The 16,160-nt window shown below is 41.5% G+C and overlaps 1 protein-coding gene across 3 annotated transcripts in view; it reads left to right on the plus strand.

Moving 5' to 3' along the window:
• The window catches only part of SPTLC3 (serine palmitoyltransferase long chain base subunit 3), a 128,506-nt gene extending 113,351 nt beyond the window's left edge, over nt 1–15,155 (plus strand). For 2 of the 3 annotated variants that reach the window (XM_004276475.3, XM_033440324.2), the window contains 3 exons: nt 3,300–3,435; nt 8,532–8,661; nt 14,019–15,155. In XM_004276475.3, the coding sequence (XP_004276523.1) occupies nt 3,300–3,435; nt 8,532–8,661; nt 14,019–14,132 (380 nt within the window). In that variant the 3' untranslated portion in view covers nt 14,133–15,155. Of the gene's footprint in view, nt 1–3,299; nt 3,436–8,531; nt 8,662–13,625; nt 13,992–14,018 lie in introns of those variants that run through there. The other variant, XM_033440321.2, reaches the window with a different exon arrangement.
• The last annotated feature ends 1,005 nt before the right edge of the window (nt 15,156–16,160 follow it).

Raw genomic sequence — 16,160 nt, forward strand, 5'->3', positions numbered from 1 at the left:
TCTGTTTCCTGTGCCAGGAATTCTCTCCTCTGGTTCTTTATCTTGTTAACATTTGTCCATCCTTCAGATCTCAGCTCACTCATCATATATTGACTTCCTCACACTTGGTCCAATCTCTCTACTATGGACTCTCATAACACCACATAGCATTCTTTACCACACTCATCAGAGTTGCAACTTTATATTCATTTGTGTGATTTATTTGATTAATGTCTGTCTCCCCCATTAGCCTATAATCTCTTCCCTGTTTCTGTTTCTTCTCTTCCTGTTGCTATTGATCAACGTTGCACTGCCCACTTCTCTTCTTCACGGGCTACCATAGCTTCTACTGACCAATGGCTTCCTCTATCTCATAGATTCTGATAATATGCTTTTCTCTCAGTGCCCCTCAATTTCTAGTCTTCCTCCAATTGTTGGTTGTCTCTAAATTTTTTTACATTCACACTCTACCAGCAAAACAATCTTATTGGTTTGATTCATATGTACAATCTCTTCGGCAAACTTCTCATGACAGACCAACTCATGGCTCCCTGGGCAACACTCAAATGGACTTCCCTAGGGTCAAGCATGTCCTGCATCCATGGGCTGTAGCCAACATAGTAGACAGGTCAGCTTTCCTGAGAGAGTACAATAAATCAGATACTTTCTCCATCACAGTCTGCTTGCTGAGAACTGGCAGAGCTGGGGAGGGATATTCCTGGAGAACCAGGATTGGGGAAAGAGTAAAGAGTAGAAACAGAAAACAAGCAGGGACAATTGAGGCATTCAACAACCTCCTCTTTGGTTGGTGTTCTACTCAATGAAACCACCATTCCTTGGCATACATTGCTAACAATTTTAAGATGTCACAGGAGTCAAGTCCATTTATATCTGATGAGCAAAGTAAAACTCTCAACGGAAGATCTGAAGTATTTGGGGAGTGATAGAACCCAGTGAAAAATGTCAGATGATTAGATTTTAAAAGTACCTTGGAATGGTAAAGGCCTGTCTACTTCTGGTTCATCGTTACTCTTTGGGAGCAGCCCTTCAGGCCCCAAAGTGAAGGGGTTCACCGGTCCTCCCTTGTGGCAGGTCCTGGACTCTAGTCTTTGGTGCTGTACCCCACACCCTTACAACATGAGGCTGCCAAAATCTTGTTCAGCCCTCAATCTCTCAACTGGCTCTACTAGAAAAAATTGGTATAACAATGATCATAACAGCTGTTAGAAATGAGTTTTACTGAGCTTGAGGAGAAGAGATGGCCACCATCCTTTATCTGGGTGGACATCATCAATTGCTTCTCTTGGACAGAGCAACATAATATAGGGTTAACAGCACAGATTTCAGAACCAACTGCCTGGGTTCAAATTCTGGCCCTGCTACCTACCAACTATGTGAACTTGGGTAAGTTACTTGTCTCCTCCTCATGTATGACATGAGATTATAGCATCTACCTCAATATAGTTGTTGTGAGGACTAAATAAATCATTAAATGCCAAGTGCTTATAACAAAGTTTACATTACATATCTGTGAGCTACAATAATTATTGCTGTTGATATTACTATCGTCCTTAAGAAGTCACCTCATCCAATTATTGGCCACCTGTATTACTCAGGACATATCAGCTCATATTCTACTGACATATCAGTAGAAATTCAGCTCAACGTGCTTCAGTAAGAAAAAGAAATGTAATGGTTCACACAGCAGGGAAAGTCCAAAGGATGGACTCACTTAGGCACCGCTAGACCCAAGAGTTCCAATGATGCCATCAAGACTCTTGCTGTCTTGTGCCTTGGCTTTCTTCTGAATCAGCATCATTCTCAAGCAGGTTTCCTCCATGGTGGCAAGGATGTAGCTTGAAGATGACCTTGTTTTTACACTTCTTCCTCAGTGGATTTGAAAGATTGGTAGGCCCTGGTTGTGTTCCATCAATGAGCCAATTATCAGGGGGGTGGAGTATTCCAATAGGCCAGGCCTGGGTCACACAATACCCCTGTAGCCAAGAGGAAAGGTGGAGCCAACTCTACCTGAACATCATGGTCCCCTGGAGGAAGGATGCTGAGCAGGAGATACCGACTGCTCAACCCTTTGTCAAGGCACGGTCTGGGGCCATGTCTCCAAGAAGAAACTAGAAGACTGTGATGACATGTTTATTGAAATTTTTATCCATTTTCCATCTAAAGAGTTACAAACACACTCAGGAGTGATATTCAAAATATTGAATAACTGGTAGAGTAAGAGTTGATCAGTTTGAATGGATGCCTGACCAATCAGAATGGAGGTCAGCTGTATCAGCAAATTCCTGCTGAATGGCAACACTGCATCAAATGCAAACATTGGACTGATTTCTCAGGGACTTAAATATCCAATCCTATTCAATCTTCCTTATTAAGCAAACACTCTCTAGCTTTGGCTAGTTTATTCACTTACCTGATTAGAGGTAGAACTGAGTAGACAGATATCTCCAGAACTCTTTCTACTCTTCAGTTCCCTTTGGTCATCTCATAATGTGTGTGACCTTCCCACTGGGATACGCACTTAAGACAGAAGATAAGCTTTTGAGCTGAAGTACCGATAACCTTGAAATGGGCACATGTACCTTGCTTGACCTTCTGTTGGGGGCCAACCCTGTCATTTTTTCTGTCTGGAGAAAGCAGAGGGCCCCCTCTTCCCTTTCCTCTATTACTCTATCACCACTGAATGCCTCACAAAATAGTCCCAGTCTCCAATGGATCTATCTGTCCAAGGATATGCTACCCCTTCAAATTCAGATTGGATGAAGTGTTCTTTGATTAGAGACCTAGATGAAGGGTTACTTAAAGGGCCAGCTCAGCTTGGCTAAAAGGCCACAACCAACAACTGGTATGGGGTGGAGTGTATGTGTGTGTGTGTGTGTGTGTGTGTGTGTGTGTGTGTGTGTGTGACTTCTTGTCACACTCTCTTCCCCTGAACTAATGTGCCTATAGTACTTAGCAGAATCCACACACAATAGGTGTCTAGTAAATGATAGTTCATCTCCTTCCTTCTTGCTAGACACCCTTCCTGCTTTCCTACTGCCATGCAGCCTAGCCTGGCTTTGGTTGCCAGCAGTACCCAGCAGCATCATTCCCCCGGATCCTGCCTTCTAGGCTCAGGGCAGATCCCAGGCATCAGTGCCCACACCTGCTCACCAGGAGATATTTCCCTACCCTACTTTGACCCCCTTCCAACTCTTAATGCAGGACTGCAGAAAGACTTAGGAACACTTGCCAAGACAGTCTGACCTTTGCTTCCCTCTTCCGGGTGGGAATTGATGGATTTCATGCCTGTTTCCTTTCAGGGTTGCAGAGAATACAGCAACTTGCAGAAAACACAAGATACTTCAGACAGAGACTGAGTGAAATGGGATTCATTATCTATGGCAATGAGGAATCTCCCGTTGTTCCCCTGCTCCTTTACATGCCTGCTAAAGTAGCGTGAGTATCCAGCAGACTCCCAGAATAACACCTAAGCTCCAAGGTGATCTGACAGAGATGGTGCTTTTGACACCACAGGGCTCTTTCAGCATAGGTATTGCTTTGCACTTTGAGCGGGACGCTGAGTTCAGAATTCACTTGTCCAGCTTCTCAGAAGCTACCTGCCTGCCCATCAGCAAGACCTTTTCACAGATCTTGTGGGAAGGGAGCCAGGTACTGCGGCCCATCATTTCCAAGCTCTGTGAATTGGGTGGAGTCACTTATCTCAGGCCTCAGCTGTAAATTGATGATGATCCTGCACTTCTTCCTGCCCCCAAGATCTTTCTCAGGGAGAACCTCAAAACACCATCTCTCCCAACATTCAAAAGCAACATTACCAGGCTCTGTGCTTTCTCCCAGTGCACTCTAATGGCCATCCTCAAAAGAAGGCACCCTCATGTGTGGGGAAACTGAGGCTGAGAGCAGTTAAATAGCTTCCCAGTCAAGCAGTAGTAAAACCAAGAGGCAAACCCAAACCTAGGCTTATTCCAAAGCTCTTGCTCTTAACAAAAAATGTTAACACCACTCCTGTAAGCTTATTTGGGGTTGTTTTCCATCGATTGCAACTCTGAGGTTGAGCATTAGTAAAAACTGCATAAAGAGGAAAAATGACTTTTCTCAGTATGGCACAGATGAATTTATACGTGAGCCATCTCCAATCTGCTAGAGAATAATTAACTCTGTTGTTAAAAGGAAGTTAATTAAACTCTTTTCTAGTATAAAATGTTTGTGTATCTGATGAAGCACATGGTAGAAAGTAATTCTCAACAAATGTTTATCAGATTCTAGACATCTTGACACTCCTTTAACACAACCCCGTTGTTGGAACTTTCCGTTTGATTCTCTTAACAGTCGAAGTAGATTGGCAGAGTATTAGACGTAGTATAGAAAAGAAGTTCTGGAGCTATTAGTTGAAAACTCATGATGGATAGGACTGAGTTATATGTTCCTAAAAGATGGATTTTTTGGAGTACACTTTTGGGTCATTTCACCACAGCAAAATAATAAGCAGTTAAAACACACACATGAGTTGCCCCATGCACCACAGCCGTCCACCACTCAGCCCTTTGTTCATAGACCTGGATCAGGAAATCAATGCCTGGAGTAGCCAAGAAGACAGTGTGCTTCAGAAATGTCATAGGATACTGCTCTGTGCTAATGGCAGGAAGGAGTGACAATGGTGATTCCAACTGGCAGATAACCCCAAACCCTTTACCATCTGATCTTGGATGACAGGAAAGAAAACCCACGTTTACTCAGAGTGGTTGGGGAAACGGTATGTTCTGACCCTACATGTAGTCCATGCCTATCTAATATTTTATGATTAGCTCAAATGAAGACACCAAAAGTAAACTTGTTTCATTTTAGAGAGTGTCAACACCAGAGGGTGGCGGTAGGGAGTGTGCTGGATACTTCTGACTTTGATGATGGAAGCTGGAATTAGAACCTCAACAGGCTGGGAACATGAATCCATCCAATGATAAGAGTCCATGAAGAATAAAAACAAATGCATTTCAATGTAAGAATTCAAGTGCACGATGACAGAACAAAAGAGAGAGTTCCCCTCCTCCTTTACATGCCAGGAGTCCTAACTAGACAAAGCTAATATGAAAAAGGAAAATTAAACTGAGAGGGAGTTTCCTGGAAAACTTATGTTCTAAGGTATAATGAGATGTTTGGAATGAAAAAGAAATTTGACTCTGCCTCTTCCTAGCTGGGGGATCTAGGACAAGTTAACCAACCTTCTGAAGCCCCACTTTTCTCATATTGAAAATGGGATAGAATAGGACCTATTTCCTAAGACCATTTGAAGATTAAACAAGATGAAGTCTATCAGCATTTGGCATGTCATGTCTTAACATAGGAGCTACTCAGTGTTGGCTGTTATTATTAATAGTATTAATAATGTATATAAAGCACTTCAAATAGTAATTGACTAAGCGCTCAATCAGTGGCAGACATCATTATTACTACTACTACTACAGCTACAATGATGCTAATTGTTCGTTTCAACAGAGTATAAGATTGAGTCATCGTGGTTGCATGGCTAAGGAGGCGCTAACATTGCTGGATGTTACTTATATGCTAAGGAAGGCTCTTAAACCCAGTTGTCACCCATTGAAGGTGGGATGCTTAGCCCTGGTTTATAAATGAAGACACCTAGACACCCCAAAGTCAATCTACTTTCTCAGGGTCACTCACATTGTAGGTACTAGAGGCCAGAACTCAAACCAGTTGCATTTGCCTCCTAAACCAGTGCTCTCTTCAACGCACAACACAGCCCATAGGGGAAAAATACACATCTCTTTAAAGCAATGCAGAGTATAATTTAACCCTCTTTAATGTCATCACTGGTGAATCAAAAGGCATCCATTATGACAATGGGAAAAAAATCTAATTATTTGGGTTGTTAAGAAAACAAAGAACAGGTTAGTTACAAAAGGTAATATTATCTAATGTTGGCAGGAGTTACTGCTGCCCAATCTTGTTTCCTGCACTAATATTTCTTCAATGGAAAGTTGAAGGCAGAGAACCTTTTGAAACGGAGTTAATTGGCTAAGCCAGTGTATGAGCACTTGTTTCAATTTGCTTATTTAAAAACTTTTGATTTTTCTCAAAGAACTGTGATTACTCCATATTTCCACCTACTACAGAATGGAGACATTATCTCCAGCCAGGTATCCTTTTGGATAAAGTCCTGTTTGCAGTTCTACCACTGGAATCTTCTATGGAGTTTAGTATAATGCGATTTCACCCATAAAACATTCACTTAAATAATCAAGAATATATTGTATTTACTATTTGGTACAGGGTTGACATTTTCCATCCTCAGGCCTCATCATACACTCGGAGGATGGTGGTGCAGAAGATGCAGTGATGCTGCGTGCAATGCAATGCTAATGTTGTATTATTATTATTCTTATTCACATAGTTTAGCTTCTTTCAGCCTATGCCAGCTCTAATTTGCTTTGGGGAACACAAACCCAGAGGCAATCGCATACATTAGCTGAAGGAGGCTAGGTTTAGTAGTGTAAGTTTTAAACTTAGAACTGCTCCGGGGAGGCCTCAGGTTAGCCTAATGAATCAACAGTCATATATTTCGCTCCACATTCTTTGGCAAAACTTACTTCCTCTGGTACAAAGAGAAAAGTGCAGACAGTGAAAATGGTCTTTGGGGAGTTCCGAAAACCGGCCCGATCATGGGTCAGGTGGTTTGGACTCTAGCAATATAATAAAAGCACTTGACTTGTTTCTCAGACAATTACGAGCTCTCACCCTGTGCAGTTCCGTGGGCAGCCTTCCATAGGGTGATCAAGAAAAAGAAAGAATGGCTGTTTTCAAGCTTCCTCAGTTAGAAAGCCCCATCTCCTTGTAAACTTCGCAATCCAAATCAAAGGCTATATCTTGCCATGGCCAAGCCAGGGGGCCAGAGAGGCTGTGTGTTTGGTAGTTCTTGCAATCTCCATTGCTTTCTTTGATAACCTGCGTTCTGCACGAGGAAACCAAAAGGCAGACAGCTAAACGGGAGGAGAATGAAAGACCCCTGCGTCGCGGATTCTTCCTGAGTTATGACTCAAGGTTTCTGTGGTGCTGTCAGCTTCCAGCCTAAAATAAGACACCAGCAACCTCTTAATGCTAAGAACAGATCTGAGACATTTATCCTACTTGAGGGCAAAGCATCTTAGTGATTAAGGATTCCTGCGGGGAGCGACGGAGCACAAAGGGGAAAAGGCTCACTTGGGTGCACATGCCTGGGTCTGACATTGGATCTCAGAGCAAGAAGTTTACAGACTTTGAGAGCTGGGTATTCTAGAATCGTTACTGAGATTAGCTCTGAAATAAAAAGAGGCTAGAAGCAGTTAAGGGGAAGGAATCATAGCTTAAAAAGGTTTTACTCAGTATCAAAGAGCTTTGTAATTCTATGACCTACAGCTTCCAGGTTGCTTCTACCGACCAGCCTGTGTGTGTGTGCATTTCTCTCCCTCCCTCCTTCCCCATCCCCCCTTAATCCAGCCAATGGGTTTATTATCCCTGAACATACACATAACAAATGAGGAGACCCTTGCTATTTCCTGTCTTTGGCTTGATGGAAAATAAAATCTTTGTCTCTGGAAAGATACCATGGCTTTGGGATTGGCTCCTGCAGACCCTCTGACCCTGATCCTGAAATTATAGTCACGAAGTAGAGGCTTCTTAAAATTTCCACACCGTATTATCAGTATTAAGTTTTTAAAGCATATAGGTATGCATCTAACATATTCTTTCTTCAGGTAATTGCATTGAGTAATGGTTTTTATTCCTTAGGAACCCTGCAGACAAAAGATTTTACATATGTGCAGACTTGTTAAACCAGGGTCACGTGCACCAGCATTTTCTGCTCAATGTCAAAGACTCTGTGCACCTAACTGTCTAATGAGTGCGCCATACCCCACAGTACACACACTCAGTTATGGGTACCATCAAGTGACTGGCTGCCACATTTCCTTATCGGTTGTATCTGAGAGAAGTTTCATTACTTCAGTCATCTTCTACTTACTTTAAAAAAGTAGGGACGGGCTTCCCTGGTGGCATGGTGGTTGAGAGTCCACCTGCCGATGCAGGGGACGCGGGTTCATGCCCCCGTCCGGGAAGATCCCACATGCCGTGGAGCGGCTGGGCCCGTGAGTACCACAAAAAAAAAAAAAAAAAAAAAAAAGTAGGGACTTCCCTGTTGGTCCAGTGGGTAAGATTCTGTGCTCCCAATGCAGGGGGCCGGGGTTCAGCCCTGGTCGAGGAATTATTGGGTTGGCAAAAAAATTCGTTCACGTTTCTCCGTTACATCTTATGGAAAAACCCTAAAGAACTTTTTGGCTAACCCAGTAGATCCCGCATGTCACAACTAAGAAGCCTACATGCTGCAACTAAAGATCCCGCATGCCACAACTAAGACCCAGTGCAGCCAAAATAAATATTAAAAAAAAAAAAAAGTCAATTAGCCACATTCCTTTTTCTTTTTTTCTTTTTGCAGTGTAATTTTGTCATCTCTCAGTTAACCTCCTTTTAAACATTTCCCTTAGGGCTTTTGCAAGGCATCTATTAAAGAGAAAAATCGGCGTGGTGGTCGTTGGATTTCCAGCTACTCCCCTTGCAGAGGCCCGGGCTCGGTTCTGTGTTTCAGCAGCACATACACAGGAGATGTTAGACGCAGTAAGTACTCCATAGCCCAGCAGAAGCGACAGGATGGGGTCCTCGGATTCCGAGCACGTTCTTTTACTGAGCTTGCTTGGGTTTCCCTGGGTTTCTCTTGGATGGTTTAAGAAAACAACACTAATAACACTCACTGCTAAAAAATAAAAATAAAAAATAAGGGTATCCTAACAATGCCCAACAATGTGATCAACTCAGCAGATAGAAAAGGAAATCAACTCAGTGAAGACTTGAGTCAAGTCGGTGTTTTGGTTTCATAGCAAAGACCCACTGAGTAGCCAGACATCTTGCTCTTTGCTTGTTCTTAAAGGCAGACGCTGATCTCACGTGCTATTTCAGCAGTAACTGCCTGCATCCTGGCACTGCTCACAGCCACCACGTCCATCATAAGAAAATATGACCCAAATAAGCCACATGTTGGAGAAACAACAACAAAGACAGATCTGTCATATAAGCTCATCCTACGTGAGGTGTAAAGGATTTCAAAACCCCATTTCATTGTCCTTGGATTTCGATCTCTGTGTGAATGAATAATATCAGAGAACCAAGCCAGGTCAGTCAGTTTAGGGTTGATGAAACTGTCTTATAAAATCAATGCAGTTTAGCAAACACTATCAGGTGTCTGCTCTATGCAAAACCCTGGGGCAAAAAGTCTAAGAGAACATACTATAAATAAGCACTTCACAATAATATCAGACAGAATAAATTCATCTCGAAAAAGAAATATAGACAACTGCATGAAGGTGGAGTCGGTTATTATGGAGCTATTTGAACAAAACAAGAGACGACAAGGTCAAGGGCAACGGAAACAAAAGGAATGGATCTAGGAATAGACGTTATGCATGCATGAAGCTGCCAAGACTTGGCAAATATTGGATGCAGGGCACATATGGGGTGAGGGAATCAAGAATAATCCGAGGTCTCTAGCCCTCTAGCAAATAAAGAACGGCAAAACTAAGCACGTATATGAGCTAAGGTATATGGCAAGGAACAGCATAACACCAACAGGACTGGGGGAATAAAACGAGCTCACTTCTAGACATGTTGGGGTTACAAATCTATGGGCCAGCTGTGAAAAAGCAAACTATTATATATAGGATGGATAAACATCAAGGTCCTACTGTGTAGCACAGGGAACTATATTCAATATCCTGTGACAAACCATAATGGAAAAGAATATGAAAAAGAATGTGTGTGTGTGTGTGTGTGTGTGTGTGTGTAACTGAGTCATTTATACTTCGATAAAATTTAAAGAAAATAAAATCCAATTCTGGAGCTTAGGAGAGTATGCAAGGCTGGAGCTGCTGTAATCTGAGGAACTAAGGGATCATTAAAGTCAGTGGTAGAAAATATAATTGTCCAAATATAAGTGAACGGGCCAAGCGCAGACTCCCCCTATATCCCTGGTTGGATACAGGAATCACAGATGAGGAACTGGACTTAGATGGAGCTAGATCAATTGGAAAAGTCATAAGCTAGTGTAGTGCTCAACACAGTAAAAAGGAAAAAGCTTCAAGGACGGGGAGGATCAAATGTCCCTGCGATTTTTTTAGATTCTACGTGTAAGCAATATCATATGATATTTGTCTTTCTTGTCTGACTTACTTCACTCAGTATGACAATCTCTAGGTCCATCCACGTCACTGCAGATGGCATTATTTTGTTCTTTTTCATGGCTAAGTAATATTCTATTGATGAACCTATTTACAAAACAGAAATAGAGTCACAGATGTAGAAAACAAAGTTATGGTTACCAAGGGGGAAAGTGAGGGGAGGGATAAATTGGGAGATTGGGATTGACATATACACACTACTATATATAAAATATATAACTAATAAGAACCTACTGTATAGGACAGGGAACTTTATTCAATACTCTGTAACGACCTATATGAGAATAGAATCTAAAAAAGAGTGGATATATGTACATGTATAACTGATTCACTTTGCTGTACACCTGAAACAAACATAACATTGTAAATCAACTATACTCCGATAAAAATTAATTTTTAAAAATGTCTCTACAAAACAGCAGAACATCCAAGTGGGGTGAGAGATGAGAAGAAACCATTGGCTTAGCAGTTAGTAGGATCTTGCTGTTGCTCAGAAAAGAGAGTTTTAGGGGAGTGCAGGGAACAGAAATAAGAATACAAAGAATTAAAAAATTGAAGGGATACTTTGAGCTCGAATTACACACAGACACTCACACGGGTCCATATCTTTCTGCATCACCATTATATTCTAGGACTTAAACCAATGTATAGAACATAGTAGGTACACAATAACAATTTATTAGGTAACATGTTAATAACTGAGCTAACTCTAGATTTTGAGATGATGGGAGAACTTTGCTGTTTTTGTTCTATATATTGTCCAGATTCTCTAAAATGAGTATATTTTAGAGAATATTAATTTTAACAAATTGTTTCTTCTAAATGTAATGAGTGGGTGGTAAGAAATGGTAGGCAAGTCTTTTGAGAAGTGTGTAAAGGCAAAAAGAATAGGTTTAGAAAAAGCCCTTGAAAGTGGGGGAAGACTTGAGCATGTTTACACATCAAGGGAAAAGGGAGCGAAGAGAGGGGCACTGCAGGCATGGGGAAAAGAGGATGTGCCCAGAAGCACGCTCCAGAGACGGCAGGAGGGGATGCACAGCTTGGGTCAATTTGCATCTTTTTTCTGATCCAAACGGCATGGAGGCACTCACGAATACCCAGTTCAATAGATATCAGACCTTGTGATTGTTTTCATGAGTTAATTCCTGCGGAATACTTGGTTTGGAAGGAGCACGGAAACCTCATCTAGACAAATGCCTCTAAACTTTTGAGATCGTCAAATCAATACAAAATTTTGAGCAAGTTTCTTACTCTAAGAGAAGTGAAAAATGACCCCTTGAACAGTCAGGGCATTAAGGTAGCAACTGAACATAAATGACAGTCACAGAAAATATACAATATTAGAGAAGTCTCTTCAGTGACCACGTTTGGAACAAGACAAAAAGGAGGACAACTTTACAAACACAAAATGACTTAAAAGGTCCCTCTTCTAACATGAATGGCAGCTGCTCCGTTACCAAGGAGAGCTCTAGCCTTGCTATAATCCTCCCGCCTTCTAGATAAGTCTACGTATAAACAACACTGAGCTGCTCCAGCTTCTCGACAGCATCCAAGCCAGAACTGGCCCCTGCTTCCTTAGAATCATCTCGTGCACAAGTCCAGATGTGATACGTAGCCCTTCCCAACTCCCTGTTACGAAGATGGTCCTTCTGGAGTGCATATTCCCTGCTGCAGCAAGCTGAATAAAGCCGACTTTGTTTGAGTACTGGTGTGTTTCAGGTAGTTGATTAGTGGGCCTCAACATAAATCCATTTAGAAACAATACATGCATTACCAATATATTATGTACATTTTATAACAGACACAAAAAAAGAAGTTAAAAACGTTGAGATACCACCTCACACCTGTCAGAATGGCTATCATCAAAAAGAACACAAATTACAAATGTTGGCAAGGATGTGGAGAAAAGGGAACCCTCATACACTGTGGGTGGGAATGTATATTGGTGCAGCCACTGTGGAAAACAGTATGGAGGTTTCTCAAAAAACTAAAAATAGAACTGCCATATGATCCAGCAATTCCATTCCTGGGTATATATATGAAAAAAACAAAAACACTAGTTCAAAAAGATACATGCACCCCGATGTTCATAGCAGTGTTACTTACAATAGCCAAGATATGGAAGCAACTTAAGTGTCCATCAATAGATGAATGGGTAAAGAAGATGTGGTATGTATTTGCAATGGAATATAACTCAACCATAAAAAAGAATGAAATTTTACCATTTGCAGCAACATGGGTGGACTTGGAGGGCATTATGCTAAGGAAAATAAGTCAGACAGAGAAAGACAAGTACTGTATGACATTGCTTATGTGTAGAATATAAAAAATACAACAAACTAGTTAATATAATAAAAAAGAAGCAGACATAGAGAGCAAACTACTTGTTACCAGTGGGGAGAGTGGGAGGGGTAACATAAGGGTTGGGCAGCAAGAGGCACAAACTATTGGGTATAAGATAGGCTCAAGGATGTATTGTACACAACACAGGGAATATAGCTGATACATTGTAATAACTGTAAATGGAAAGTAACCTTTAAAATTGTATTAAAATTTTTTTAAAAAAATTTTTTAAAAGGTTGAGATTAAAATGAATCAAAATCCTATGTTTTCCTCCCACATCTTTCATGAATTGTGGTACTTCTCCCCCAGGTGTGTGGGTCCTTCACTTTCAAAGCCACAGAGCTACTCCATCCCCCACCTTCAGGAAAAGCAACAGAAACTACCCCAGATTGATGCCACTTAAAATGTAAAGCCTGATACTTTTTCCTAGGGCTTATATTTGGTATAAAAATTAAGAAAATAAATTGAAGTAAAAAGAAAATTTTAATTACCCATAATCCTACCACCCAGAAATAAACTATTCTTAACATCTTGGTAGGGATCTTAACTAATGTCAGTTTGGAAGATTTCCCAACGGAGAAAATCCATAAGCCCCATGAGTCATTCATTCTGATGGTAACGATTCTCACTTTTCCTTTTTCAAAACATTGGACTCTAATATCATTTCCCTTTTCTTTTGACTGGTTGAGAAAAACAGGCCCAAAAGGTTAAAAAGGCATGTCCAATTCAGTAGGATTAGTGATAGACTGGAAGGAAAAACTTAACCTTTTGTATGTTCTGGATCTCAGTTGTTTCATTTGTAAACTTGGAGCTACATTTACCTGCCTGGATTGAGAGAATTGAAACAGATGAGTTCTTGGTGTCTTGTGGTTTTAAATTCTATTATTCTATGGAGCATAGACATGAGTATTTAAAAGTTGAGGGTGGGAGGAGGGGGGCAGCAGAAGAATGGGAGAGAGAGGAGGAACCTAATTAGCTCCCATAATGTTCCGTTTTCTTCCTGGCCAGGTTGGTTTGCTGTGTCATGAAGAATTAACACAAATGTAATCTGCGAAGTTTTCTTTTTCTTCCACAAGTTTATATATGTCATTAAACTTTAAAATAAATCCTTCAAGGGTAAGCATGGATCAGATGATTTTATTCCTCTCCTCTCACCCCCAAAATAAACTAAAGATTTGTAATGTGGAGTTAGACTATTAAAGAATATGAAAATAAAATGCATTAGCCTCTAACATTCCTCTAGGGCTGACTTATGAACCACAGCTTAATGATTTGGATCTTTCTCCTTTTCTTTAAAATCGAATAAGCTGGCAAAAGAAGAGTGTGGTTCTCTGTGAGCCCCCCAGAGAGCAAGGCCACTTGGGGATTTAAAGAGAACTGATGGAAGGAATCTCTTTGCAGGTTTTGGAAGCCCTGGATGAGATGGGTGACCTCCTGCATGTGAAATATTCCCGGAACAGGAAGTCAGCACGCCCTGAACTCTACGACGAGACGAGCTTTGAACTTGAGGATTGAGTTTCCTGGACCTGAATGGAGCCTAAAGACTTTGCCAGAAAGACCTCCCTCCTTGCCTCCAAAGAAATATGAATAGATTTCTTCTCCTTTCTAAGGACAGTTTTGGTTTCCAAACCAATTTCATTGAGCCAAGGGAGACATGATTGTTGTGCTTTTAATGTCTCTGCAGAGACAAAACGATGGTTCCAGAGTTTAGTTTTCTCTTCCCCTAAGTATCCTGCTGCAAATACACACACACACACTTCTTAGAATAGTTTTAACAGCACAGAGCCTGTATTTTAGTTGCTATTGTGCAGCCTCTTTGGTCCAGACCCTTGCAGGAGTTCCAACCAAATAAGAGGGTTTTGATTTTTTAGTTCAGTAGATCTTATTATGTGTTTGCTAATTTCATCTGCAGATGAGGGCAAGGGTGATGGGCAGTAGGTGGACTCCTTGTTACCCATGAAACACCAGCTAGAACTCATCCGTATCACGGGGAGTTCCAGGCAGGAGGGTAAAGAAATGTTGCCTCTACCATTTGCCACATTTGGACTTTTTCCAAGGACAAGTGTCAAAAGCCATAGTTAATGTTTCAAGGGAGAGTGCAGGCCTGGCCAGCGGCGACCAAACATCTTTAAAGGAAATTTTCTTTTTCCGCTTGCTGGTCTCCTACAGTTTTACAGCTGAGTTTTGAGGTTTGGAAAACTCAAGACTTTTGTTTCATCAGGAAGAGGGCAGAAAGCAAGCAAGCCAATGATAGGCCTAGACTAAAACTGTAAAGTTATAACAACTTGAATGTTGTTGGTGCCATGCAGACTGAATGTTTAGCATCGCTTTTACTACTTTAACGACTGAGTGGTCATTTTCCTATTAAATTTGGAGTACATGGGGGAAATTCAAGTTCCTTTAGAGTTGCCTCTCAAGACTACACTTGAAGAACATATTGATTCAAAAATGACATTTAAAAGTAAATGCTATTCCACTTTTCAATTCTGACCCCCTTCCCCAGTCAGGCTTATTAAATACGACTATCCTCTGGCATAAGCATTCCAATTTGGTGCTAAGTGGGCTTGCACACTATTGGGCAACTAACTGGAATTTATTTGAGTTGTCTCTGTCTCTCTTTATCTCTCTGTCTGTCTCTGTATGCCTGCCTGTCTGTCTCTCTCTCTCCTAACGTGAGCACAAATTTCTCTGCAAAAGTAACACTTTGCTAATTGGATCTAGTTGGTATGGAAGAAGCCAGGGGAAAACCTTATCTTTATCAAGCTTCCAGATGGTGCCCAGATTGGGAAACACTAAAAAGCAGTGGTGACCTTTTAGCAAAGCTTCTGTAATAGTTCGAATGAGTTACAGAACATTCCACTCCATCAAATGACACTATAAACAAATCACTTCAAGAGAGGTTTGACTTTGCATGACACAGATGGACCAAGGCTTTCATGCTGTGAGCTGGGATAGAAACTCCACTCACAGCTCCCGTGTTGGATGGAGAAGCATGGAGATTGGTTCAAGATGGTGGAGTAGAAGGAGGTGCACTCACTCCCTCTTGTGAGAGCAGTGGAATCACAACTAACTGTTGAACAATCATCAACAGGAAGACACTGGAACTCACCAAAAAAGATACCTCACATTCAAAGACAAAGGAGAAGGTGCAATGAGATGGTAGGAGGGAGCAATCACAATAAAATCAAATCCCGTAACTGCTGGGTGGGTAACTCACAAACTGGAGAACAATTATACCACAAAAGTCCACCACTGGAGTGAAGGTTCTGAGCCCCATGTCAGGCTTCCCAACCTGGGGATCTGGCAACAGGAGGAGGAATTCCCAGAGAATCAGACTTTGAAGGCTAGCAGTATTTGATTGCAGGACTTTGACAGGACTGGGGGAAACAGAGACTCCACTCTTGGAGGGCACACACAAAGTAGTGTGCGTAATGGGACCCAGGAGAAGGAGCAGTGACCCCAGGAGAGCCTGAATCAGACCTATCTGCTAGTGCTAGAGGGTCTCCTGCAGAGATGGGGGGTGGCTGTGGCTCACCGTGGGGA

This window comes from Orcinus orca, chromosome 16 (genome assembly GCF_937001465.1).
Source record: "Orcinus orca chromosome 16, mOrcOrc1.1, whole genome shotgun sequence".
NCBI lineage: Eukaryota > Metazoa > Chordata > Mammalia > Artiodactyla > Delphinidae > Orcinus > Orcinus orca.